This window comes from Cyprinus carpio, chromosome A20, assembly GCF_018340385.1.
Source record: "Cyprinus carpio isolate SPL01 chromosome A20, ASM1834038v1, whole genome shotgun sequence".
Classification (NCBI taxonomy): domain Eukaryota; kingdom Metazoa; phylum Chordata; class Actinopteri; order Cypriniformes; family Cyprinidae; genus Cyprinus; species Cyprinus carpio.
The window spans coordinates 25,623,993-25,649,670 of NC_056591.1; the positions used below are offsets into that span (position 1 = coordinate 25,623,993).

General features: G+C 35.7%; 1 protein-coding gene across 3 annotated transcripts in view; it reads left to right on the forward strand.

Moving 5' to 3' along the window:
* The first annotated feature begins 4,011 nt into the window (after positions 1-4,011).
* LOC109104704 (discoidin, CUB and LCCL domain-containing protein 1) overlaps positions 4,012-25,678 on the forward strand; it is a 30,714-nt gene continuing 9,047 nt past the window's right edge. Inside the window, exons 1-8 of one of the 3 annotated variants that reach the window (XM_019118002.2) lie at positions 4,017-4,362; positions 4,673-4,734; positions 10,643-10,861; positions 14,155-14,298; positions 14,837-14,888; positions 15,341-15,413; positions 20,468-20,601; positions 23,533-23,573. In XM_019118002.2, coding sequence (XP_018973547.1) covers positions 10,795-10,861; positions 14,155-14,298; positions 14,837-14,888; positions 15,341-15,413; positions 20,468-20,601; positions 23,533-23,573 — 511 coding nt within the window. In that variant the 5' untranslated portion in view covers positions 4,017-4,362; positions 4,673-4,734; positions 10,643-10,794. Of the gene's footprint in view, positions 4,363-4,672; positions 4,735-10,642; positions 10,862-14,154; positions 14,299-14,836; positions 14,889-15,340; positions 15,414-20,467; positions 20,602-23,532; positions 23,574-25,678 lie in introns of all 3 variants that reach the window. The other 2 variants (XM_019117993.2, XM_019117996.2) reach the window with 2 other exon arrangements.

Genomic DNA, 25,678 nt, shown 5'->3' on the forward strand with positions numbered 1-25,678 from the left:
GAAGTTTAGTCAATAGCCTATCCTTCATGTAAAAAGGGGCTACCAAGGTCTCTCGCCATTCTTTCTTTGTTATCTAGAGATGAAATCTCTCAGTTATTCCAGCAATCCTTTATTAATTAAAGGAAAAATGCATTGCAAATACTCCAGTGGTAAATAAACACATCCAGTTCCCTTCACTTTTTACTTTCCTGTCTCTGTTCAGACTTGATAAGTCTAAGTCTTGCATTGTTACTTAGAAAATGCATTCTAGCCTACAATTTCTATACAGTGAGGTATCCATCCCAGTAAAATTCATCTGAAGGCAGCTGATTATGTTAAATGAAATGTACAGTATGTGAGAAATGTGGTGCCAATAAGTAAAAGCCCACACAAAGTAAAGTAAAAATGTCATCTTTGATGTAGTATGTGAGATGAAACTCTAACCTGTGGCTTTATGGAGACCCTCGGGGTGCTGTGGTATTTTTGTTATGATTTGTTGTCATTGATAAACAAATCTACAGCATTTTTTTTATGATGTCATTCTCCAGAGGAGGTCCTGTATGATTCCTCTGCAGAAATGAAAGAAATGTAAGAAGTCAGATATTGATCGAGCCGTTGAACTCTGCAGGAGTGTGCCAAAATATACAGGTTTGGTGTTACTGGCACAGTATGTTACTTGTAGAGTCTGTTAGCAGGCAAACAGAAACCCTCTGTTATGACAAAAGACCATTTTTTCATACATCATTAAAGGTGCATTATTGATTAATGTGTACATTTAAAAGGAAATGTTGAACAAAGCTATCTACTGGGCTAAACTTCTTAAATGTCAATAAATATATGCTGACATTAATATTTTAATTACACTTAATTACATTTTTTTAAAGCTGGATAACTACAGAACCTGCATCAATCTTGCATTAGTATCTGATTATATAATTATGTTATATTATAAAGGACATTTTTCATTTTTGTCAAAGTCATGAGCCATATCTCAATCTCAATCAACCATACCTTAATTTATCATTCATTCTATAAATGATATATTAAATTTTTTTTAATAAATGCCTATTTTGTCTTACTATCATAGCTCTCATTATATGTATCCTAAATACACACAATTAAATAATATTTGCATTTTTAACACTTACCAGACAAAATTTGCATTGTTTGACTAAATTAAGTCTTGATTGGGAGACGATGCACAATAAATAAAAATGTTTAGCTTATTTGATCAATTAATATATTATATATATCAAATATATATATTATTATATTATATTATTTTACATTATAATATTATAAGTAATAGTTATTTTCCAGACAATTTATTTTAATTTACTTTTAAGAAAGAAAGAAAGAAAGAAAAAGATATTTAATACATTTCAGTAACATTTTAGTATAAGCTTTTTTTTTATTGACAGTAAAATGTTTCTGCCCTGTTCAGACAGGTGTAGTAACCCAAGTGTGAATGAGACAATGCTGTACAGTCTCTGTATTACATTACAGCTCTTCATTCAAACCATCTGTCTGAGATTATTCAGTTATGACCTGCACTTGTGCTTATGACCATAAAGGTGCCAAAATGATCTGAGCCATTAGTACTCAAATTTTTATTGCACATCATTCTCTCATTGTACAATTCTCTGTCCAACATCTCAGGTACATAGTACCTGCATTCATCTGTAGGCTAAATCAGATTTGGCATAATTATATATGTTTTAATTACTACAACAGACAGTCAAACCTCACTGTTGAACTGTTTACAATTACTTTCAATTATATAATACTCTTAACTGCTTTGATCTCCATTAATAGATTTCAGAATTGTTTAGTTGTCAAATAAATATATCCAACAGCACCATCTAGCGTTTAATACTAGATTTCACTGGGTGGAAAAATATATACGTATGTAGTGATCAGCATTGTAGCATACCGGGGAAAGCAATTAAATAACAACATTTCTGGTCATTTTAAAGAAGAAATTATGATTTGTTTAGGTGCTATACAGGTTTTTTGAACTGGTACAGAATTTTAAGAAAATTAAGATTCTCACTTCCATCATAGCCAATACACATTTTTAGTGAAACTAGTTATTCTCATGCCATGATTAGCTACTGCAGCATTGGGAGCAGTGACTCTTTGTTATTAAAACATCACAAACTGTTCGCATACAGTAGGCTATAATTGAATTCACAAGACCATTTTAATTAAAGGATGACCTTTAGGCTGATGATACACGGGGCAACTTTTTGGGCAATGTTGCCATCAACGGGCAACTACTGTAGGTGAGACACAGGGCCCATGACCGATCTGAAGTATCCAGAAAGAAATTTGTTACTCATGCTCAATGAGAAAGTGCCCTAGCAAAATAGTGCAAATAAAAATTTGCCCAGCAAAATTGCTAAATAAGTTTAAACGTATTTAATTAGATTTATGCTGTGTATAGTTTCAAATATAATCTGGTAATGAGAAGATAATGTTGTTGCATTTATTTATTTATTAGATTGAAAATAAAACGTAATTGCAAAATGAGATGAAATAATTGTACCGACCTGTATACTGTGTGTAGACCGATTTCTGTCCAGCAGAGAGCGCAATAGCTTAATACGTACAAAGGCTGCAGAAATAAAATAAAAAATAAAAATGCTTGTATATTTATAATATAATTTGCTGTTCTATATTAAATGCAAAAGCAAAAATATGCAAAAATCAGCCTTTTTACTGCATTATCATTCATCTGATCTTTGCAGAGTTACGGTCTGCAGTGTTTTTCATAATGACAGTAATAAAACTTAATGGCCCAGGATGTTAAAGACAGGCCTGTGCTCTCCTGGCACAGATGATGTGTCATATGCTGTGGAGTCTATCGATGGCCATATGTTACTGGAAATCCACTGGTCACTGCCTGGCATTACAGCATATAACGCTTTTATTCAGATGACTGTTTAGAAGTTTTCCTAAAACATGCTTTTCAAACTCTCTCTCGTTTATTTGCCCTCTAACAATGTCTAAAAGAGTACACACAGGAAAACTATTATTGAACCCAGTCATGAACCAAATATTTAAATTCACTATATCTTAAGCATTCCGTGTTGCAAATGACAATTTAACATTTTCTAAATAAAATAAAATGGCTAATTCTATTTTTTTAAAGCTATAATTTGATGTATTCTAAATACACACCATTAAATCAAATTTTCACACTTATTTGACATAATTTGCTTTATCTGACAAAATTAAAGTTCGATTTGGAGGTGGCACACAATAAAAAATATATTATTTACCTTGATTTTTCTTTGTTTTCTCCATATCATAGGCTATGTCACCTTATCTCAAATAGCCTATACACGCTTTCTTAGTACAAGTATAATATTTGAATTGTTGATATCAAGATCTATATTAAATCCTTGTCTACCTCCTGTAACAAAAAGGCAGCTAAAACTTTGAGTATATACTCACTTTTTGGTATTTTTGTAAGCTATACTTTTTATGTATAATTTTTATGATTTGCAGGCTAGATTGTTTTGTTTATTGCTATATGATCTGTTTAATTTTTTTTCACTTATTTATCCATTTATTTTAATGTAATTGTTTTCTTCTTCTTATTATTATTATTATCATTTCGCTCTTTCTTCTGAATTTTAATTGCTATATATTGGTTTGCCATCCTTGAACCCCTGGCTCTTTTCCTTGGCATATGTTTTTTTTTCACTTTTTAACTTAAAACACACACACACACACACTTATAGCCTATATTTCTCATAGTTTCTTTATGTAATTATGTAGGTTTTTTTTATGTAGCCTAAAATTTGTTACAAATTTCGCATTTTACGATTAAAATTCTGAGTCTGGGGGACAAGGGTAAAACATTAAAACTAGCAAAATAAAGCATAAATTACAACATGACGACATGTGACGTAGGTTATGACGAAAATAAAACTTTGAAATCTAATAGTGTAATTAAAAAAAATCGAGTCTTGAGACATAAAAGCGCTTGAAGTTGGAGAAACGCCGTTTATGTGTCGCTTATATCTCCATTAAGTATCACTTTGTATCTATACCATACTCAATATTTCTACTAGGCTACTATAGGCTACTATCCGCCTGACACAAGACAGACCTGTGTGACTGGTCTAGTAACCGCTTGGTGCCGCCTGTGGGAGAAACACGGAAGAAGAGTTCATTCAAGGCGTTTAGGGATACGCGCGGACAAATGTACACGAGCTTCTCCCGGTAAACATGCTCCCGTGATGCTTCTCCAATGCGCCCTCGCGTTTTACTCTCATTCGCAGCGGTTTTAAGTGGAGATGCCTGGAAACACATTACTGCATGGACTGATTCTCTTGTGTTCAATTCACACGCTCGTGCTCGCCGAAAAACCGGGTAAGTGAACAAAAACACGGCAGATGATCGGAAACAAAAGGGGCTGTTTGCTGAGGCGTCAGATGTTACTGGTGGAGGACTTTGTGTAGTTGTTTGCATATAGCGTGCATTTTATGTCATTATAAGTAAACGTACAGCTTGTTCTGAGGGGATATAATGTTTCAAACTTTGTTACACGAGCTCCAGATTGATCCTGTAAACTCTTGAGCTCTGTGAGTTTGACTTATTGTAGAAATAGTCTTGGATTACAGTCTAAACCAGGACATATGTTTGTGTTTCGTGTATATGCTCTCTTACAATTTGTGTTCAGGAACAGTGTTGCATGTTTCTCCGTGAAACTGTAGAATGGCTTCCAACTCATCAACCTTTCAGGTATTAAATCTCCAGGTTTACATTCTTATACTTAGTAGGTAAGATATTTGGTGTCATTAGAAATGTGCTGACTGTGTTGTAACAGCAGTTGACACAACATGCTGGAGCAGTCTGTCCATGAGGACAAACTTTCCCTTGAATCACTCTCACAGTGAGACTTTATTGAGGTCAAAGCAGCATCCAATCTTTAGTGTGGAAACACATAACTTTTGGGATTTCATTGCTGCACTGAGGTCTTTTTACTGCTGGGATATATTTATTAGTTCTGCTTTTGATTGACCATATCCAAAGCAGCTTACTGTGCACACATTGAGACAAAACAACTGGAGAAACCTTTCATTGTTAAAGAAATAGTACAGCCAGAAGTGAAAATGTTGTTATTTACTTTTAGAACTTTTATTACTTTCTTTCGTGGTTCACAAATAGAGACATTTTGAAGGGTTTTACTGGTTGATTGAGGTTTTCAAGCTTTGAAGCAACATATAAAAGTATCCATATGACTATTCCAAGTTTTTTAAACCATTTATTAGCTAAACAGACCGAAATATAAATAATTTGTCACTAGCTCTCCATGGCAGTTTCATGAGAGAAGTAGGTATAAGTCTGATTTGGGAATGAATCATTCTGAGTCTGATCTTTCTTTGATTTACCTTCATGCATTTGGCAGAAGCTCTCATTTAAAGGATTAGTTAACCCTAAAATAAAATTGTTATGATTTATTTACCCATTTGATGTTCCGAACCCATAAGACTTTGGTTCATCTTCGAAACGTGTTATTTCTTTTTGTATTATACTAAGTTATCCTAGAATTATTGCTTTAATATAAATACTGGCAGTATTCTTACTAGGCATCATGTTTTTGATTGTACACTCTTAAATATAATGGTTCTTTAGTGGCATCAATGGTTCCACGAAGAACATTTAAAATCAATGAAAGCTTTCCATTGCACAAAAAGGTTCTATATAGTGAAAATGGGTATTTAGATTTATAAAATGTTCTTCACATAAGGAAAAAAAGGTTATTTTAAGAACTGTTCAGTGAAAGTTTCTTTGGGGTTATTCTACGGCATTGCTGCAAAATGCCTCTTGTGGAAGTTTTATTTTTAAGAGTGTATCACAGGCTAAATAGAATATCCTCAACTAGTGTGTGAGCCCTTATTTGGTGCATGTTAGGAGACAGTCGGATTGTCTGTACATGCAGAACTCTCTCTGTTGTGAATATTTGTCTTCCACCCTGGGGCGGACGATGGCCAGGTGTTCCTCAACATGCTGAAAGAGCTGGTTTTGAAGCTCTGTTGTGTTCTTCTCTGTTGGAATGAATGAAAAAGAGAGCTAAAGCCGCTTTTGGTCATTTTGAATAAATGTTATTGTTGACGACTTGACGTCTACTGCTTTTTAATAAATATCCTTTAATATTCTTCAAGGCAAGACACTACAGGCTAAAACATTGTTTCATAAATTGGTCAATTTTGAGATTTGGCTTTTCATGACATGTTGTTTCAGACTAGTTTAAAGAAAACATCCAAAATGCACTTAATTACTTTACTTTATTTGTTTACTTCTGTATATTTCAATTACTGTACATATATTTAAGAGCTCTTTTCTCATGCACTGAGACAGAATTTTTACCCATCTTTACCATTTTAATCCTATCTTTATTCTAAAGGTTTTTACAGAACAGTTTGTTCATATTTAATTTGGCTGATTTTATACAACATTTTATAACTAAAAACGTGGTGAAAGTTTATATTTTTCTGGCTGATGACAGTATTTTCTGATTCTAAAATATAAAAAGAGATATATCGCCTCAGTAAAAACCATTGCCTCTAATATGTCAACAAAATGACACTTTTAAACCTTGCTTTATCCAGTGTTCAGATTTCTTTTCTGTAAATATATGAAAATTAGTGCATATTTAATTAATAGTCTAATTTACATATTTAAACATAACATTTCTGAAAGTTTGTAATACAGAAATGATTTTACCCTGTTCGCTTGGGCTGTCTTGCCTTAAAAGTGTAGTTGTAGATTTAAATTTGTTTGCATGGCCATGATTAACATGTGATGTCATTCCTTCACCACCTGCCCTAAGGTTTCCGTCTATTAGTTTTTTTGCACCGACCCAACCCTACATCTGGATGGAGTTCAGATGCCACCACAAAGGCCACTGTGTGTCCGTCAGTATTTAGCACTGACATAATACCATCTAAGGTCAAAGAAAGTACTTCTGGTTAGTGCGGGCGAATGTTCCCTTAGAAACGCAACGGAGCTATTTATAGCATTGGTCCCGTTTCATTCCTAGTGTCATTTAAGAATGCCGTCAATGTCTCAAAACTCTGGGGTCTCAGAGTCTGTTATGTGCATACATCAGCGACGAGTTCTTGCGTGGCTGCTGGAGACTCAGCTGTCTGGAAGGAAAGGGGTTGATGGTGCCATCACAGGTGTGAGTGCCTTTACTGTGGGAGACAGTGGCGTAACGGAGCCTTAACATATCAGTGAACAGTAACAGTCTTGACAATACTTGCACAAATGCTCATATACTCAGCGTGGGAGCTCTTCGCCCTAGGATCATTCATAAGACTTTTGTCCAGCAGCTGACGGTTTCTAACACCACCTTTGTCTCTGATCAGTGAGCATATGTGAGGATTGAATGTTGTATTTCCTCTCTAATAAGGGTGCTGTATCAGCTTTTAATAACAAAACTTCTATTTAGATGTAAGTAGAGGCTTCTTCTGGTGTTTTGACTTGTCTTAGAGGTGTGTACATGTTGAAACACAGAGTAAATTCAACTTTCTGCTGGCTGATATAATATTATTTTGTATACATTAGGTTGGCGTGCACTAGCTTGTTTGGTTTTAAAGTAATTTTTTGTTGCAACAGAATCAGCCATTCTTGTGCATTTGAAGTCTTACTGTTACTTAATTGATTGGATTGCTGTTTTGGTATCTACAATGAGTTTAATGAGTCTGGGGCTTGAATCAATATTATATTGTCTTTTAAAATTATGGAATGAGCTTTCAAAGCTTTAATTTAAGATGATTTCTTTGACTTCCGCTTTGGGTGAGTGAGATTTTAAAGGGTTAGTTCACCCAAAAATGAAAATTCTGTCATTCTGTGTCAGCTGCGACACGCCGATAAGCTGTTTCCATTCAGAACAAATCACAACAATGTATGAAACAGATCCGGCGTGACGCAGCTGACACAGAACAGCATACGTCCAGTGGATATTCTCTGCACCAGGGTGATGCAGAGAAGAAAAATTGTTGATTAAAGTGGTTGTTGTTGTTTTTTCTTTTGCGCACAAATAGTATTCTCGTAGCTTTGTATAATTGCGGTTGAGCCACTGATGTCACATGGATTATTTTACAGATCTCTTTGCTACGTTTCTGGTCTTGGGAACATTTCAGTTGCGTTGCTGTCTATGCAGGGTCAGACAGCTCTCAGATTTCATCAAAAATATCTTAATTTGTGTTCCGAAGATGAACGAAGGTCTAAAGGGTTTGAAATTACATGAGGGTGAGTAATTAATGACATAATTTTAATTTTTGGGTGAACTATCCCTTTAATGGTTTTGAAGTCTTTTTAAGCTCACCAAGCCAGAAATATAATTGCAATATAAAATAACAGTTTTCTATTTGAATATATTTTAAAATGCAATTAATTTTTTTTTTTTATTCCCATTAGACATGTGCCTGTATTCAGTAATGCGATATATCACGGTAATGAATATGCACTATATTGTTATCTTGGGCACTTCTAAAACCTTGAATACTTGTATATTACAAATTATTCAGAATTTAGAATGCATTTTAAGAATAATTTTCCCATCAACTGGTCAAAATGCACAACACCGCTGTATGCTTCTTGAAAGACACGTGTGCACTCTCATGTAAACAAGCACGCATGAGAAGCACATGGGGGAACATGTGAGAGACTCCTGAATGAAAGCACATTCACTCTCTGACAGCAGATGGCGCTAAACTGCAGAAAATGCAGCCTGGAAATCCCATAAATAAAGCAGCTGTTACTTTCTAAAACGTATTTAAATTGATTTTTATAGCTTTTTTGATTTTGTGGATTTGCTATGGTGTTCATCACAGCGCCAAATACTTAAATATTTAGACTTAATAGGCTATTTATTTTCAAACTTTTTTACATTTTAATCTGGACTACAGCATGCCCTAGATATTGTTTGAAGGTGTTTTGATTCTTTATTGTTCATTCACACTTCACATTAGGGTTTCATTAGTTAACACTTGTGTTATTTGGCATGATTAAGATGCGTTTTTTTCTTTCTACATGTTATCTTGAGGGTTTTTCCCATTATTTTAATTTGTTTTAGTATAACATTATAATACCATTCGTATTTTAATTTTTTTTATAATTTAAAGAAGAAACCAATCCGATGTGCAGTTAACATTAGAAGCTTAATACTATAGAAAAGCACTAAAAGTTTTTCAGTTAGCGTGTTTTCAGCTTGTTTATTTTCATATAAAAATATGGCATGCAGTTGCATCAAACAATGGGGTAACACTTTAGAATAAGGTTCCATTAGTTAATGTTAGTTAACTACTTTAGTTAACATGAACTAAGCAAGAACAATCCTTCTACAGCATTTATTAATCTTAGTTAATGTTCATTTCAACATTTACTAATGCATTATTCAAATCAAAAGTTGTGCTTGTTAACATTAGTTAATGCACTGTGAATTAGCGTGAACTAACAATGAATAACTGTATTTTCATGTATAACTGTATTTTATTCTAAAGTGTTACCAACAATGGTATAAACATCATTCTATGTAAATTGTGATAAAAGCAATTAATAATCGCAATTACAATTTCAAGGGAATAATCGACAATTATGATTTTTGTCATAGTCGTGCAGCCCTAATTTAACATGATTGAATAAAAACATTGTAAGTCAGTAATTATAATGCTTATGTTTCCTCAGTTATTCCAACAGCAGCTACGGAAAATGCACAAAGAACATTTGCATTATTAAAGAACAGCATCACTTACTTATAGCACGAGTTTATGCACTTTTAAAAAACACTCCCGTTATAGTCAGGGAAGCTATCTGAATAAATCTCTTATACTTACATTGTACGTACATCTGCACTTTGTTTTTTATGATGAGAGAATTCGCGAGAGAGGAGAAATCAGTCAGCAGCGTCCACACTGAACAACAAAACTCTGCTATTTCAGCAGTGACTCATCTGAACTCCTCTGATTGGCTATTGCATTCTTAAACTCAGCAGAACTGCGTGTGAATGGTTATAATGCGCAACACTGTAAAAATGAGTAAAAAGAAATCTGATCAAACAAATAAGCCCTAATATTAATTAGATAATAATATTAGCCTGATAATAATAATAACTGTTTTGATTTTGTCAAAGGCATCAGCCACAGGTGATATATCTGACTATTGTCAATACACAATGCTTTTGTGAATCGGCACAACCCTAATGCTGATTCGCTGCACAAGAAACATTTATTATTATTATTATCAATGTTGAAAACAGTTGTGCTGCATAGTATTTTTGTGGAAACCATGATGCATTATTTTCAAGATCCTTTGATGAATGGAAAGTTAAGACAAACGGCAATAAATTGATATGAATTGTTCCGTTAACTTATAAATGTCTTTACTGTCACTTTTGATCAATTTAATGCATCCTTGCCATAAGTAATTTCTTAATATACAAATCTTTCTGACCTCAAACCTTTGAAATGTATTTTTTTTTAAATACTAATCTGTTGTACATGTAAACAGTCAATGATTGTCTCTAATTTGAGCATAAAAAAATATTTTTGTTTTCATACTAAATATTGAGTATTAGTCTTGTTCAACCTGGGTCTGAATTCAGCTTCCTTTATTACAACAAACTCTCGTTTTTCTTTTACAGATGATGGCTGTGGTCATTATGTCCTTGGCCAAGAGAGTGGTGTCCTGTCCTCCGAGAACTATCCGGGAACTTACCCAAACAACTCCTGGTGTGAATGGCGAATCCGCGTACCCATTGGTCACACTATTGTCCTCAAGTTTGGAGACCTGAACATGGAGAAGAAGGACTGTGAGTCTGACTATTTGAAGGTTCTGAAAGGATCGTATGGGGCAGAAATCGGTGAGCTGTTTGAATTATTCATGCGTTGTACAAGTTGCTTATATAATATGTTGTTTTCTCAGCCATTATCTGTTTATTCCCTAGTGGTCACTATATCCTCCATTGGGGTCAAACAATATATGAAAACCAAATGTTCTCACTGGCATCTTTTGTCAGTGTATCAGGGCTTTCTTGTTTGATTAATGAACAAAATGTGGAGGAATAAGTTTTTTTTGTCTTAGTGGCTTTCTTGAAGCTTTAGTGCATTTCTCAAGAAGAAGAACTGTCTTGCTGCTCAGGAATGTTAGACTAAAGGACATTTTGACAGCTGTATTTGAATTTAAAATTGAAGTGTGGCACCAAACCTAATGAGTTTTTTCAAACAGGTTTCGCAAACGTCCTTTGGTCAGACAAAAAGGTACAGTCCTGCCCCGAACTGATACTATTGGTTGAGCCAATGTTGCTGAGTGGGGCTGAATGCTGTAGAAAAGACTGCTGTATTTAGATATCTAATTTGAGTCTGGCTGTACTTGTACAGTCAAATTGTGATATAGCTGATCATATGCTCTTTAGTCAGTTTAAACTCCTCCAGATCACATTACTGTGAGTAAACCTGAGTAAAGCGCTGTAAATCTGAACGCTGTCGTGAGTCGGCATCAGTCACACATTGATAAGTTTACTGTAACCACAGAAATCAGTGTGTCAGAGGACAGAGTTTATGGTGAAATGTTTCCTAAAGGATATTGTCACTTGTAATCAACCATTTCTGATATTTTTCTTTACGAATGAACTTGCTGTTTTTGCACTATATTGGCATAAATGTATGAGAGTTGAGGATTTATTTCTATTTTTAATTGACCCTTTACAAAGACCCGTCCCCTTTGTTACATCCGACAAGCCATGGCACTCACACGCAACACATCATGTGCTCATGCAGTGAAAAATACATTGTGGAGCAAAGAGGAAACTGATAACGTGCTGACAGACAAGACAGAGCACGTTACTTTTGGTATAAAACAAAGTCTCAACTTTCAAATTTTGTAAGAAATTCAAACAATAAATACTGTTTTGTGGCTCTTAAACTCTTTTTGAAAAAAGTTGCCAGCCACCGCCAGCCTTTTTGAACATTTTCACTAAAATATCATGGCCCCCAGAATATTTTGTTTTATGGATATCTGAACATGCAATACATCAAAATAAAGAGCCTCTACTTTTAAACAAAAAAAAAAAATCAGTTTTATTCAAGCATTCTTTTTTAATCAACACTTGATGTAGGAGGAAAAAAAAAACATTTTGAGCAAAATCACGTTTTTATCAAATACTACATTTGGATCATTTTGAGTAGGATGATCAAAGCAAAGATGCAGTAGATCACTTCCATCAACATCCCAAAACTTGCACAGTGCTTTGCCACTTCCTGGATCAACATTTCACTCTGGAATATTAGGCAGTTTTCTTTTATATGCTGTTTATTGTCGATGATTCCATTGTTTTTCATATGCTTAGACATGCATACAAGAGAGCTCGTTTCTGCATCTTCCTCGCATGTGTTTTTGATCGGCACATTCTAGACTCATTCAGGAGATGCGTTATAGCGCCCCCCAATGTATAACAGTGAGAACAAAGAAGCCTGGAAAATTCTGTGTTTGGTGCGGAAAGAGTTAATGTGTTGGGACATATCGCTGTAGCGCCCCAGTTTTAGCGGCACGTGAACTGATCATCTCTTCCTCTTCACTAGTTATAGCACAAAATAAAAATGAATGAGCATCAGATCTTGTATCAGTACACACCACTGACGTTAAAGTACATTTTTGACTCTACTAAAGTATAAAAATACCATAATATGTTTGCAGATATTTAAGAAACATGCTAAGTTAACATGCCTGTTTATCTGAAAAACAATGCTACAGTCAGTTATTCTCCTTTGAAAATGTGCGTTCCAGGCCGGAATGTCTGTCGTTGTCTTGGTTTGTGAAACCTGCCCACTTTACCCAATTGTATTTCAGTATCCCGGGTTGCCAATTGCCGGAAAACACAGCATATTTAATTTCATTCATCGTCAAGTGTGCTCGTTCCTGTTGGTGTCGTCAATCTGGCAACCTGCGTGTTTGTCAAGTCTGAGGAGGAGGGGCCCGGTAAAAGAAAAAACCCTCTCCAATATTTTGAATTTGAACTGCAATACTTAGTTCAACCACTCGGTGTCAATCCTACGTACAGCACCCATTAATCTATTCTCCTGTCTGCGTTGTTTGTTGGACAAAATGGCAGATTCGGCATATGATGAAGCTTCTTTAAAGTGTAAAACAAATGAAGTTCTTTACATTTAAGCATTATGCTTCCTTCTGGTCAGTGGCAGACCCTGGTAGATATGTGAAATTCATCTAGAGCATCCCCGTTCTCTCCAAAATCCCAACAGAACTGCAGGTTACACCTGAACCTCTGTGTGATGAATGTATCCATCTACTGCTTTGTGAATGATGGATGGCGAAGGAAAAGGATATAGCAGCACTTCACTCAAGGTGAATGGGCTGTTCTGACTTATTAGGCTTTCATCTTTCAGCCCTGCACCAGAGGTCTTTCTTGGTCATCCTGGTCAGCAAAGACGAACTGCCCTCCCTTGTGTAGATCCTTGGATCTTTAACATTGGAGGAATACTTTTCTTGCATGGATTGAAAAGTTCTTCTGTTAGAACAGAGCTTTGGATGTTTTGAAGCCAGAACTGTTGCTGTGGATAGACATGAATCTTCCCACACTATATCTGGTTCCTCCCCAACCAACCCTTTAACCACAAACGCTGTTATGGTGTCCGAGTCGACCCTCTGCCACATCCACTGATCAAAGCGTCCTGCAGCAGGATGGCTGGAATTCCATTCTGAGTGATTCTTAAACAGCAGTTGAGAGACGTTGGATGACTAAAGCTTTGTGTTGGTGCAGAGTTTGACAGTTTTGTCATTCACACCTCTCAGTGTGTTGACCCTTTGGTCCGTTCAGTCATAATGTTTTACAGATTAAAGTGTCATGATAATCATCAGAGCTTATAAAAATCTCATCAGTGTTTGGGGTGTTATTCTTCAGTCAGCAGACAATTCATAAACTTTCTTAGAAACTCGCTATTTCTGCATTTTTGGTTTCATAAATGACTTCTACACCATTTGTTTATATTTTCATTTGGCACTTGGCAGGTGTCAATTTTGAACCCAGTTTTGGTGGATGTTAATTTTCATTCATATTACTAATAACTCAATATGAATTTAATTCCTTATCTAAAGTTACATTTTTATTAAGTTTAATAAATTTACTTGAATTTCATCTAGTTTCCTGGGAGTACTGTGGTGGTCTGATGCCCAAGCCTGCACCGATTCACACGGACTCCAGCGAACTGACCGTCCGCTTTCGTAGCAGTCAGCATATCTCTGGAAGAGGATTCCTGCTTTCATACTCCACAGAAAACCACAAAGGTATCCTTACTTTAAAATGAAAAGTGTGTATAATCTTAACACAGCATTGTACATATGTAGCTTCAGCTCTCAGGAATCCACTGTCTTCCTGTCTCTTGGCTGACCCTCATGTTAACCCTTTCCCTCATCTGGATGCTTAAAGATCCTGGGATATTTTATTAAAATGACTTGGTTGAGCAAAGCAAAGCAAAGTTAAAAGGATAGTTGATCTAAAAATTAGAATTATGTCATAATTTACATACTTACCCTCATGTAGATTCAAACCTTTTGCGTGGAACATTCTCTCTCTCTCTCTCTCTCTCTCTATACATATATGGTAATTGTCTGTGAGCGTGAGTCAGGTTTATGTCTAAGTGTGTATATGCTTCAATCCTATACGTGGAAGTGCAGGAAGTGGGTCTGTCTTCCTGTTGTGATGCTCATGTCCTGTTGTTCTTGTTGTTGTTGTTGAGTTGGGGGCCTGTTTCCTTTGTGGAGACACTTCACATCTGCTTCATTTTTACCCTCATTGTGTGGCCTCCTCTGCTTTCCTCCTCAGAGCTGCTGACATGCTTGGACAGAGGCAGTCATTTCCCGGTGTCAAAGTACAGGTGAGAGTATGTCTGTAGGATAGAGAAGCCTGGAAAATGTTACACTTACACAAGCTGGCTGATAAAGCATCATCATTTTTTTTAAACCATACTAGAAAAAGTATAAAGTATGTTGTTTCATTTTAACATGAATATATCTGCTCTGCTGAATGGCGATGGAACATTATTTCACCTATATTTTGACAATTAGTTTTCACAAAAGTTAATTGAGAATATTCAATATGTAATGCCCAGACCTCTCTACAGCTATTCAATTAAAATATATCTAAGCTACAAGACATTACATAATACAAATTAACTCTAGGTAATAGTCACAGTTTTCCAGACTATATCTCATTTCATTGTGGCTTATAATTTTAGAATCTCACTCAGCTTTATCTCTCCAGAGCCGTAAGCTATAATTAACTGACGTGCTGTAAGCAGATCTTTCTCTTTGTTCTCGTCCCGTGTAGGAAGTACTGTCCGGCCGGATGTGCAGCGGTGACAGGAGACGTGTCTGGGGACATTTCCCTGGGCTACAGACATGTGAGTAGCGTCTCATTGTTTTCCTCAGGTGTGGCTGGCATGCCACAGCTCATTCCACGTCCACGGGAGAATGTTAGGCAAGTTTATTTACAAGGATGTACAGCCAAGCATATGCTCAGCGGGGTTGCCCCGAAGAGGTTTCTGATGCAGTGGCTCGGCCAGGAAAAGCAGCTTCTCTAAGCAGATTTTCCCACAGGTGCTCAGGCCTCTAGGGCCTTCACGGGCATGTTAAGCAGGCCAGTGGTCGGGGGTGGAATGCACTAATGGCTCGTCCCATTGTCTGACAGCCATTTGTTGTGACAGGGCTTATGTGTGTGTGTATGTGGACACCCTGAGGATACGCGGTGACAGATCATTTGTGCTGCCTCCATTGTTCTCCCTGGTCACTTTAGTGGGCAGTGAACTTTGAATGAAAGGCGTTTATGTAATTGTGCAAACCTCTCCAGTGAATCACGGAGATTTGGGTTATGCAAAGGATTGACCAAGCAGCAACAGATAGTTTGATGTGGAGAGAATCATGTGCTTGGGCTTTGAGCTATAACTCAAGTTAAGGGCTTTTCTGAAGGCTTAGCATTGTGGTAAAATCTCTTCCTGTTTGTGAAAGCTAAGCTGGCCGAGCTTTATGTGTGTCCCAGCATTGATTTTGTGAGGGTAATTCAAAGGTTCTTTCCATTTAAATCAGATATTTGTTGCATGAGTGTAGCTGAACCTCTTAAAAACCAGAAAGTAGAGTAAACCTTATCAATCACCGTGAGAAGGGAAACTGCTATAGCAAAAATAAAGTCTGAGACCATGAGTGAAAATAATTATATTTTGCAGTTTTCTAATTTAATGCATTTTTTTATTATTATTATTACAAGTTGTTATATTATCAGCAGGATTTGAGAACTTCCTTCCTTTTGTACTTTAAAATGTGGTGTCAAGAGTTTTGGACCCTAACAATCATGTAAAAAATAAGCAAAAATGTAAATATAATAGTAGTTATGATCTAAAAAAATACATGTTGTGTTTATAGTAATAGTGTGTAGTAATTAAAACATATTTAATACTTTTACAGTACACTACTGTTCAAAAGTTTATCAGTATATATTTTTAAAGAAATTAATACTTTTATTTAGCAAGGACACAACTTTTATAAAAGTTTATTTCAAGTAAATTATTTTATTTTGAACTTTCTATTCATCAAAGAATTGTACAAATGTATCACAGTTAAATATTAAGCAGCACAATTGATTTTAACTGAAAAAATAATAAGAAATATGTCTCTATCGCCAAATCATGATATTAGAATGATTTCTGGAGGATCGTGTGACTGAAGACTGGAAAATGTCATCACAGGACTAAATTACATTTTATAAATATATTAGTAGAAAACAATTATTTTAAATTATAATATGTCCTAATATTACTGTTTTACTGTATTTTTGATTTTAAAAAAATGCAGCGTTGGTATGCATAAGACTTATGCAGAATATTCAATATTCAAAATGTGATGAATAATATGCAAATCATTTTTACATCAGTTGCTACACATGAGAAACATACTATTTGTTTGTAATTAAAAGTTAAAAAAAAGAAAAGAAAAGAATTTAGGAAATTATTACAACTGAAATCACAAAGAAACTGGAAAATGCACATTCTGGTTGTCTATCAGGGCGTGACTATCTCTCTGTATTGTATTTTACTAATGATACATTTCCATAGACTAAATGATGGTAGGAGGAACGCTTTCTGCTTTAAGTTGCCCTAACCCCCATCACGGATCACAGGTTTTTCAAGAAAGACAACAGACACACGGCTCCAGGCTCAACACTCACAAAACAGGGTCTTAACCCACAATGGAGGACAAGGGGCGCATTTCAACCCCGCTGCTGTCTGCTTTGATATGCGAGCGTGGAGGGCTTTGGAAAGAGCCAGAGCAATTGATTACTTCACATTGGCTTTTGTGTAGATCGGGTGGAGCAGTGGACTCTGGGATTACAGACAGATAATGCCACCACAGTAAGGATGTGGATCTGCCCTCCAAAGCTATTCAGCAGTCACTCCAACACACACACACACAAACACACACAAACACTGATTCATTATCTTTCCACCTTAATCTCACAGGTTCATCAATACTTCAAAAGACTGAATGAATCAACTGAATGAAATCCATTTGCACCCTCCTCTTCATGAAAATAAATTAAACTGAATCCCATAGTGCACAGTACATGGTTACTAATTTTGCTAATATCATTACTTATATATTTTGTTATTTGTATTTTTAAGTAAATAATACTTTTATTCAGCAAAGACACATGACATTGATCAAAAATAACATTAAAGACATAAAAAAAAAACATTTTAAAATACATCAGTAGAAAACAGTCTAATCAAAACTAGAACTGCAAAGTTAAAATTACCAATATTTCTCCTCAAAAATGCTATTTTTTAAAAACTTTTTATGTAAAATTGGCAGTTATGAGTAATTATGTTAAATATTTTACATTTAGCAGAGGGTAAGGGCTTTTTCATAACGTTACTGCCATGTTGGAAAGTTTTTTTTTTTTGTTTTGTTTTTTAACATAGGGTAGTAAGAATCCAGTACACTCTAGCAACCACATAGCAGCACCCAGAGCACTGTGGCATTGCAGTAGTGTTTTGCATGGGCTAGCACAACTTTTATGCATCATAAATCAAAGGTAGAGACTGCAGTTGCTAGATAGGGCTGTATTAATGGGCCTGACTGGAGGAAACATGTTCAGGTTAATGTAGCATCTCTGTCTGAATGCAGTGCAGCTGTTTCTGCTGATAACACACAACACGTCTTCTGTTACCTCATCACAGTAATGATTTTGCAAGTAGCTAATGGGCTCAATGTAAAACACCAGACCACCCCAGAGACCGTACACATTTTTATTTATTTTTCTGCCATAGTCAGTTGTTTTGCTCAAGCTTTTTTAAGTGGGCTTGCTTCTGGAAGTATTTGTCTAATTAATTTTATCTTCAGCTTTAAGATTCAAAGTAAAAAGGTCTTTTAAGTATTTAAATGTTGTAAAAACTGTGTGGTTAATGTTTATTATGAGGCAATGAACTATGCACATGGTATTTAAAGATTTCAACGTGTTTTGTGGTAATAACTTTAAAGATTAGTTGTTGAACTGATCATTAATTTAAATAACAATCAATTTTGATCATTTCTGAAAAAAGGAAGCAAGTTTTTGTTATATTGCAGATGAGCAAGTGAAAAGTGGCATAATCCAGATAAGAAACGTGCATTTAGACAAACATGCATGTGCTGTCAGGGTCAAAGCTCAGTGTTGCTCAACACACATTCAAATTGTCATAATACAATTTAAATCAGATGATCACAGTGTTCAAATCCCATTATGGCTGTTTCCTGGCCTTGCCTGTTAATTAAGTAAAAGATCCTTTCAGAAAGGTAATTCATGCAAAGGCCTTTTCTGTGACAAAGTACTAGCATTAGTGGTGGTAGCTGAGGAATGTTAAGCATTTCCACTGGCTGCTACAATTACTGTTATTGTTCCCTCAGAATTAAATTATAAAGCCCTTCTTAATCTGAAATTTTAAATTAATCTATGCTGTGACTAAAAACATGCATGTTTTATGTTGAAATGGAGGTCTGTCTTAGTAATTATGAAATTCCAGAGCAAACTGAATTGAATGCCTGTTCTAGCAGTGTTCATATGGATGTTTTATGGTTGCTGAGACTGTGCTCACAACATGAAATTATGCATGTATATTAGGGATGAAATGATTAACCACGAGCCAAGAAATGATTTTTTTTTTGAAGTGTACTATAAAATAATTGTATTTTAATTTAATACTCATTTTTTATTTTAAAATATAATATTATGACACTTTATTTATTGTTGTTTATTATTTTATTTTAAAAATAGACTAAGTAAAATCCAATAATACCATTATTACTATTTTGTGTGTGTGTGTGTGTGTGTGTGTGTGTGTGAGTGTGTGTGTGTGTGTGTTAATAACCGGAGCAAATTACATTTTAAAATGTTTAAAATAGAAAAGTGTTTTTACATTTTTAAATTTAATTAATGTTTAATTGATATATTTGTAGTGTTGTATGTTTTTTACTTTTTTTTTTTGCAGCCTTGGAGCGTATAAGAGACTTCTTTCAACAACAATAAAAAAAAAATCATAATTTTCTAACTTTTGACCTGCATTGTGTGTAATTTTACACATATATGTGAAATATTTAATTATATGTAATATATAATTTTATATCACTTTTATACATGTATGCCAGCTTAATTTAATAGTCAAAAAAAATCTACAAAATTTAGATTAATTTTAAAGGAAACTTTTGATAAAACATAAAAGGTGACTCCAAAAAAAAAAAAACCCTAAAGGTTGTGTATTAGTAAAAAAACACTTGTTGTGTCTTACAGGCCAATCTGTCCTCTCTCTGTCTGTCCCCTCATTAGGGACGTCATATTGCGAGTGTGCAACTTTAACTACTAATTTCTGATGTTCTACTGTAACCGTCTGCTATGGGAGAACAGCTGGTTTGCCGTAGTCATTACGTGACAGATTAGTTACATTTTATGGTATATAACAGTGTAATTGTATCAGTATATGACTCTACCATTAGTCTTTTATTTAATCTGCGTTTACATGTTTTAAACTTTAGCTAATTTTAACGATAGATATGGTAGGTCAAATTTTCTGACAGGAATTCATTTAGGCATTCATCTTCCTCCATGACATCAAGATTAAAAGGCAAATATTGCTTTCACGGTAAATCTAGGTTTTTAGATTTATTAGCATCATACAGTAAAAACTCTTCTTAGTAGACACTAGATTGTCATTTAATGCCAAAAGTAATCCTTCTTTTGCTTTTTAAAATGATATTTGTACTTAAATGACTGAATGCTGCCGATGCTTGTTTATGGTTGCTTAGTGATTTTTACGTATTAGGCTATGGCTCTGTAACAGCTTACTTCCGGTCAGCATAGCCATTCCATTCACTGCTGTTGCTTAAAGTCCCTGTTATTGTGACTGAGTGCTGTCTGTACTTTCTATTTCAGACATCAGTTTTGTGTAAATCAGCGGTGCATGCTGGGGTCATCATGGACCAGTTTGGAGGACCAATCACAGTGGAGGAGCGCCGAGGGCTCAGTCACTACCCTGCGGTCAGAGCCAACGGCATCCAGTCAAAAGAGTGAGTTACTGCAGTGGTTTCTGTGGTCTTTCTCTGTGACAGAAGCTTGAAGCCTCAGATTTTATCTGTGATACAGAATGCTTTTATATTCTTAGGTGAGTCAGATATCAGCGTGTGGGCTTTCCTGGTACATGAAAAGGAATGAAATGTTGATGTGTACACATTTACAGTTGGAGACTATGGGGCAAATATGCAACTGTTGCCTCATCGACTTCCATCTTGAGTGGATTTCTGTCAACAAATGTGTTTACTGTAAGTTTGCCCAGAAAAACGTTTTTTCCAGATTACAGTTTGAAAAACTGAAATAGTCTGCCTTACAAGTTCCCCTGACAAGTCACAACATGTTTTATCCTGGCACTTCATCTAATGGCTATGGCTGAATGTGACCTTGTTAGGTTCTCCAGCAGTACAGCGGTTATTATTAAGTGGTGATTCCTGCCTTCTTTTGCGTGATGGATGGTTCATGTACTACTTAATGTCACGGACACTCTGTCTGGACTGTTGTGGTTTCACAGATTTGTCATTGGGGAATTAGGGGGCAGGTTGAGAAAGAAATCAAGATTGCCTCTCGTTATAGTCTCTGAGGAGTGTTTGAAGTGTCCATTGAGGAGTGATTTATTAGGAGGACAACAGGCAGCTCTCTAGAGCCAGAGGTACTTTGATCCATTTAAAACCTGGTGAAGCCTAACAGAACAAATGCAGATTAAGATAATTTTCTGTCTTTTTTTCCACCATTTATTGATAGGAATAGTAGAAGGAGAAAACAGAAAAAGAGGAAAAGAAGAAAGAAGGGGGATCAGGAAATGATGCAAGTCAGACTCAAACTAGCCAAAGGACCAGCACGGCTTAATGTGTCATGTGCATGCACTAGGCCACGGCACTGGTTTAATTTGTTTTGTTAAAAAGAGCTAGAAATTATAATCACAGCGGTCCTTGTAATAGGAAATTGTCTTGTGTTGGTCACTGGGCGTTTCACAGATTTTAGTGCTTTTGCTAGGGTGCTAGGGAGTTGCTATTCAGTTACTTGGATGTAGGCCTGCTGATTGGTTTTTAATGTGTTGTAATGTGTTTTTTTTTTTTTTTTTTTTACACCAACATGGTTCCTGTGCTGAGCCTGGTTCTCGGGCCGGGTCTCAGTCGGGTGAACTGGAAATTGTGAACGACTTAAAGGAGTCATCTTAAAGGACTCACAAATTTGTTGTGAGATGCTACATTTCTGTGCCTCACCTCCTGCATCACTAGTTCTGTTATTTGTCTCATGTTTGTCTCATGACAATTAATCGCACGTGATTGTCATGTGCCTCTTGTCAGTAAAGCTGGTTCCGTGATTAGTAGTAAATCTCCATCACCTGCTTTCAGATGGAGCGGCATTTAATACACAGAGCTGTAGTTCACTGACAAGCTACGCAATATCGCATTCATTATCTGCAGGTGATTCGATTTGCGATAATGAATGAGATATTGCCTAATTGTCAGTGAAGTATGGCTCTGTGTAGTAAATGCCACTCCATCTGAAAGCAGGTGATGGAGATTTACTACTAATCACAGAACTGGCTTTACCGACGAGATGTGCATGACAATCGCATACGATTAATTGCACAGCCCTATTCCAAATGGTTTATAGTGTGTTGCTGTGTGGTGTCTAGCATGTTTTGGGTGTTTTCTAGGGAGTTGCTATGCAGTGACTGGGTGTTCTGATTAGATTTCGGTGCAATGTTGTGCCAGTTTGCTAGAGTATTGCTATGTAGTAACTGGGTGTTCCGAATGGTTTTTGTGTTAAGGTGTTCCAAAAGGATTTTAGTGCTTTGCTGTGTGCAGTCTAGTGTGTTCTGGGTTTTTATAAGGGCATTGCTATGCACTTATTGGTTGTTCTGAATGGATTTTATTGCATTGTTATATTGTTTCTGCCTGCTAGAGCATTGCTATATAGTTGCTGGGGTGTTCTGTTTGTTTTTAGTGCATTTCTATGTGATTGCTGTGGTGTCCTGGATGTGGGGGTATATTAATATATTTTTTTTATTTACACCTTTATTAATTATCAATTTTCTATTTCATTTTATTCTTTTGATAAACCAAACTATAAGAAGTAGTAATAATGGTGCTTGTCTTAGCAAGCACTTAAAGATATTAATGCATATGAAGCTGGTGAAGTTGCGCTGGTGGATTAGCCATTTATTTTACAGACCAATTGATCAATTGTCAAACTAAATTCATTATGTCCACTCTAAGGAGATTATGTTGATGATATAATAGTCCTCAGGGTTTGCTTTAACTTTTTTTTAACTGCATAACGACAATAAATATCAGTTCCTACAAATACATTGTTTGGGTTTTGATCTCAGGCTTGTTTTATTGCATGCACTTAAACGGTTATTGCACTCTGATCAGCACTTGATTAATTTTTCCATTGATTTTATTAGATTATATTTCTGTCACCAGCAGTTTATTGCTTGTATTCCCAGGCTTCAGACATTTTTTTTGTTGTTGGCACACCACTCGCTATATCCTATTTTGGTTAGTTCACGCTGTCGTAAACCACTTTGTATCCTGAACTCTGAAACGGTTTGCTCATCTGCCATAAGTGATCAAAAAGTAATCACATCCAGGAAGCCTGTGATAATGACAGGTTTTTAAGTAATGGCTGACAGAGATGCAATTTCCCAGCCTGTTCCTCTCTAATTACCAGCACACTGCTCTTTCCACTGGCCCAGCTGTACCCCAGTTCTCCTGTCAGAGGGGGAGATGCGGGTTGCAGTGAGGGAGGTCCTCTGAATTTGGCATCACAACTGGGTTGACAATAGGAATCTCCCTCTTGGCCCCTGAAGGCGTTACTTTCACATGACAGGGCCTTAATTAATCACTGTAATAATGATCTTTTGTGTCTAAAACGCTCAGTGCTTACTGATATCTTTGTTTTTCCATGTCTTTCAGTGGCTCGTTGTCTGAAACCCTCTTCACATTTGTGACAAACGGTAAGTACTTTTGTTTTATGGTTCAATGGTGATGTGAATTGAGTACACATATTGGTGTAGGATTAATCCTATTATTTTCTGAACCATGTTGGCATGATTAGTTTTCGTCACTTGCTGTTATTCATGCTGCCGCTGTGTGTTACGGTTTTGTTTGACTGGTATATTTGCATCTCTGCAAAAAAGGAAGTAGCTTAATCACCTTGTGCCGTCCTAACAGGTTTTTTTTTTTTTTAACCAGTTCGTATATAGGAAGCCCTGTCTGCTCAGGGTGAATGGAAGGCGTGGGAATTTCTTATCACCTGAGCTTGTTTTTCTCCGGCTGTTTGAGTCTGGCACAGACCGGTTGCTATTTACCTGTGCAGCTCTGCAGAACCTGATGAATCAAATTCTCACGGTGGTTGCCAAACGTGTACATATGCCAACACTTGCTTCAATTTACCTTCCGTGGTTGTGCAGGCTGCTAAATTGAGATTGACTCACAAATCACAATGTGGTTAATTTTGGTTTGGTTAAATTTGGTTTAATTTTCTTTTAACTTGAAAGATATAAATATATAATAACTTGAAAAATGTTTAATCACATTTAATTCTGTTCTTCAGAATTAAAGTGCCATTATTATGCCATTTTTAAGGTTCCTAATATTCTTTTAGGAGTCTCCTTCAATGGGTTTACATGCATGCAAGGTCAAAATATGCTTTTGTTTTCTCAAAATATGCACCCAGAATCATTGCGTTTGGTTCCCCAGTGAACAGTTCTTAAACTGTTAACTAACTTTTGTTCTGGTGCACCTAAGAAAAAAAGTTAGGCGCACCATTGCAACCAGTGCAAAAAGTTAGTCTAGAGCCCTGATTTGTGGAAGTACCTTTCCTGATATGACCCTAATCTCTTCTGATCAGAAGTGGATTTGTGTTCAGGGTGCATTGTTGATGTATTGCATGAGTTTCTGATGACAGGAGTTGATAGATGTGTGGACATCAGTCGATCCATGTCAGTAGATTCCCATTAGCTTAAAGCAGTGACTCCTATACAAGTGATCATTCTACCATCATCAACCCCCTGGATAGATGCTAACATTCAAAAAACAGTGTGTGACACGATGTATTAAGATGCAATTTATGAAGTTTTATGTTTTACTAAATACTCAAATGCATGCACAGTGAAGTCCAGTTTATGTTGAAATTCTGAGATTTAAAAATCCTGTTTAAAACTGTAAATTAAGTTTTATAATTTAGAAAAAAAAATTAAACAAAGAAACATGATGTAAAATGAATAAATATTCAACACTACTTGATATTTCTAGGTAATATTGAAAACTTAAACAAAAAAAAAACAGGGGAAAATACCCTCTGTTACTCATGAGTATGCAGAAACTTCAGTCTTGGGATCTTTTCTGACCTCCTGCTGAGATTATTCTTGTCTTCTTCCTGAGTTTCCTCTGCCGACATATGCTAAATGTGTGGAATGTGATAGTGTTAGCCAAATCGGGACTAAGCAACAGGATGTATTGGCCCTGTTTTTCTCTCTTTAAAGGATGTGGGTGTCTTTCCCCCATCTTTTATTGTGATATTGTTGTGTTCATAGCTCATATGTTTCTATTTAACTGTACACACGGTTGGGTATTTTAAGAGCTCAGGGCTTCCTGTTGAGTCAATGTATACGTAACTGTGTTTTTGCTCCACATGTGTGTTTTATTATGCCAAGCACTAGACACGAGTAGAACTAACATTACTCTCTTTTGAAGTTCCCCCCTTTTTTTGCTCCTTTTTTTTTTTGGTGAATTTGGAATTCATTAATAGTCACCATAGTTGCACATGTGGCACGATTCGCAAGATATGTGACGCTTACACTCCCATTCAAAAGATTTTTATATGTTTTTGAAAAGTCTCTCATGCTTAACAAGGCTGCATTTATTTGATCAAAAAGAGTAATTTTGTGTATTGATATTACAATTTAAAATGGCAGTTTTGTAATTTAATGTATTTTGTGTCACATGATCCTTCAGAAATCATTCTAATATCCTGATTTGATGCAGTGTTGAAAACAGTTGTGCTGATAAACATTTTTGTGAATCATTTTTCTGGATTCTTTGATAAAGTACTGCATTT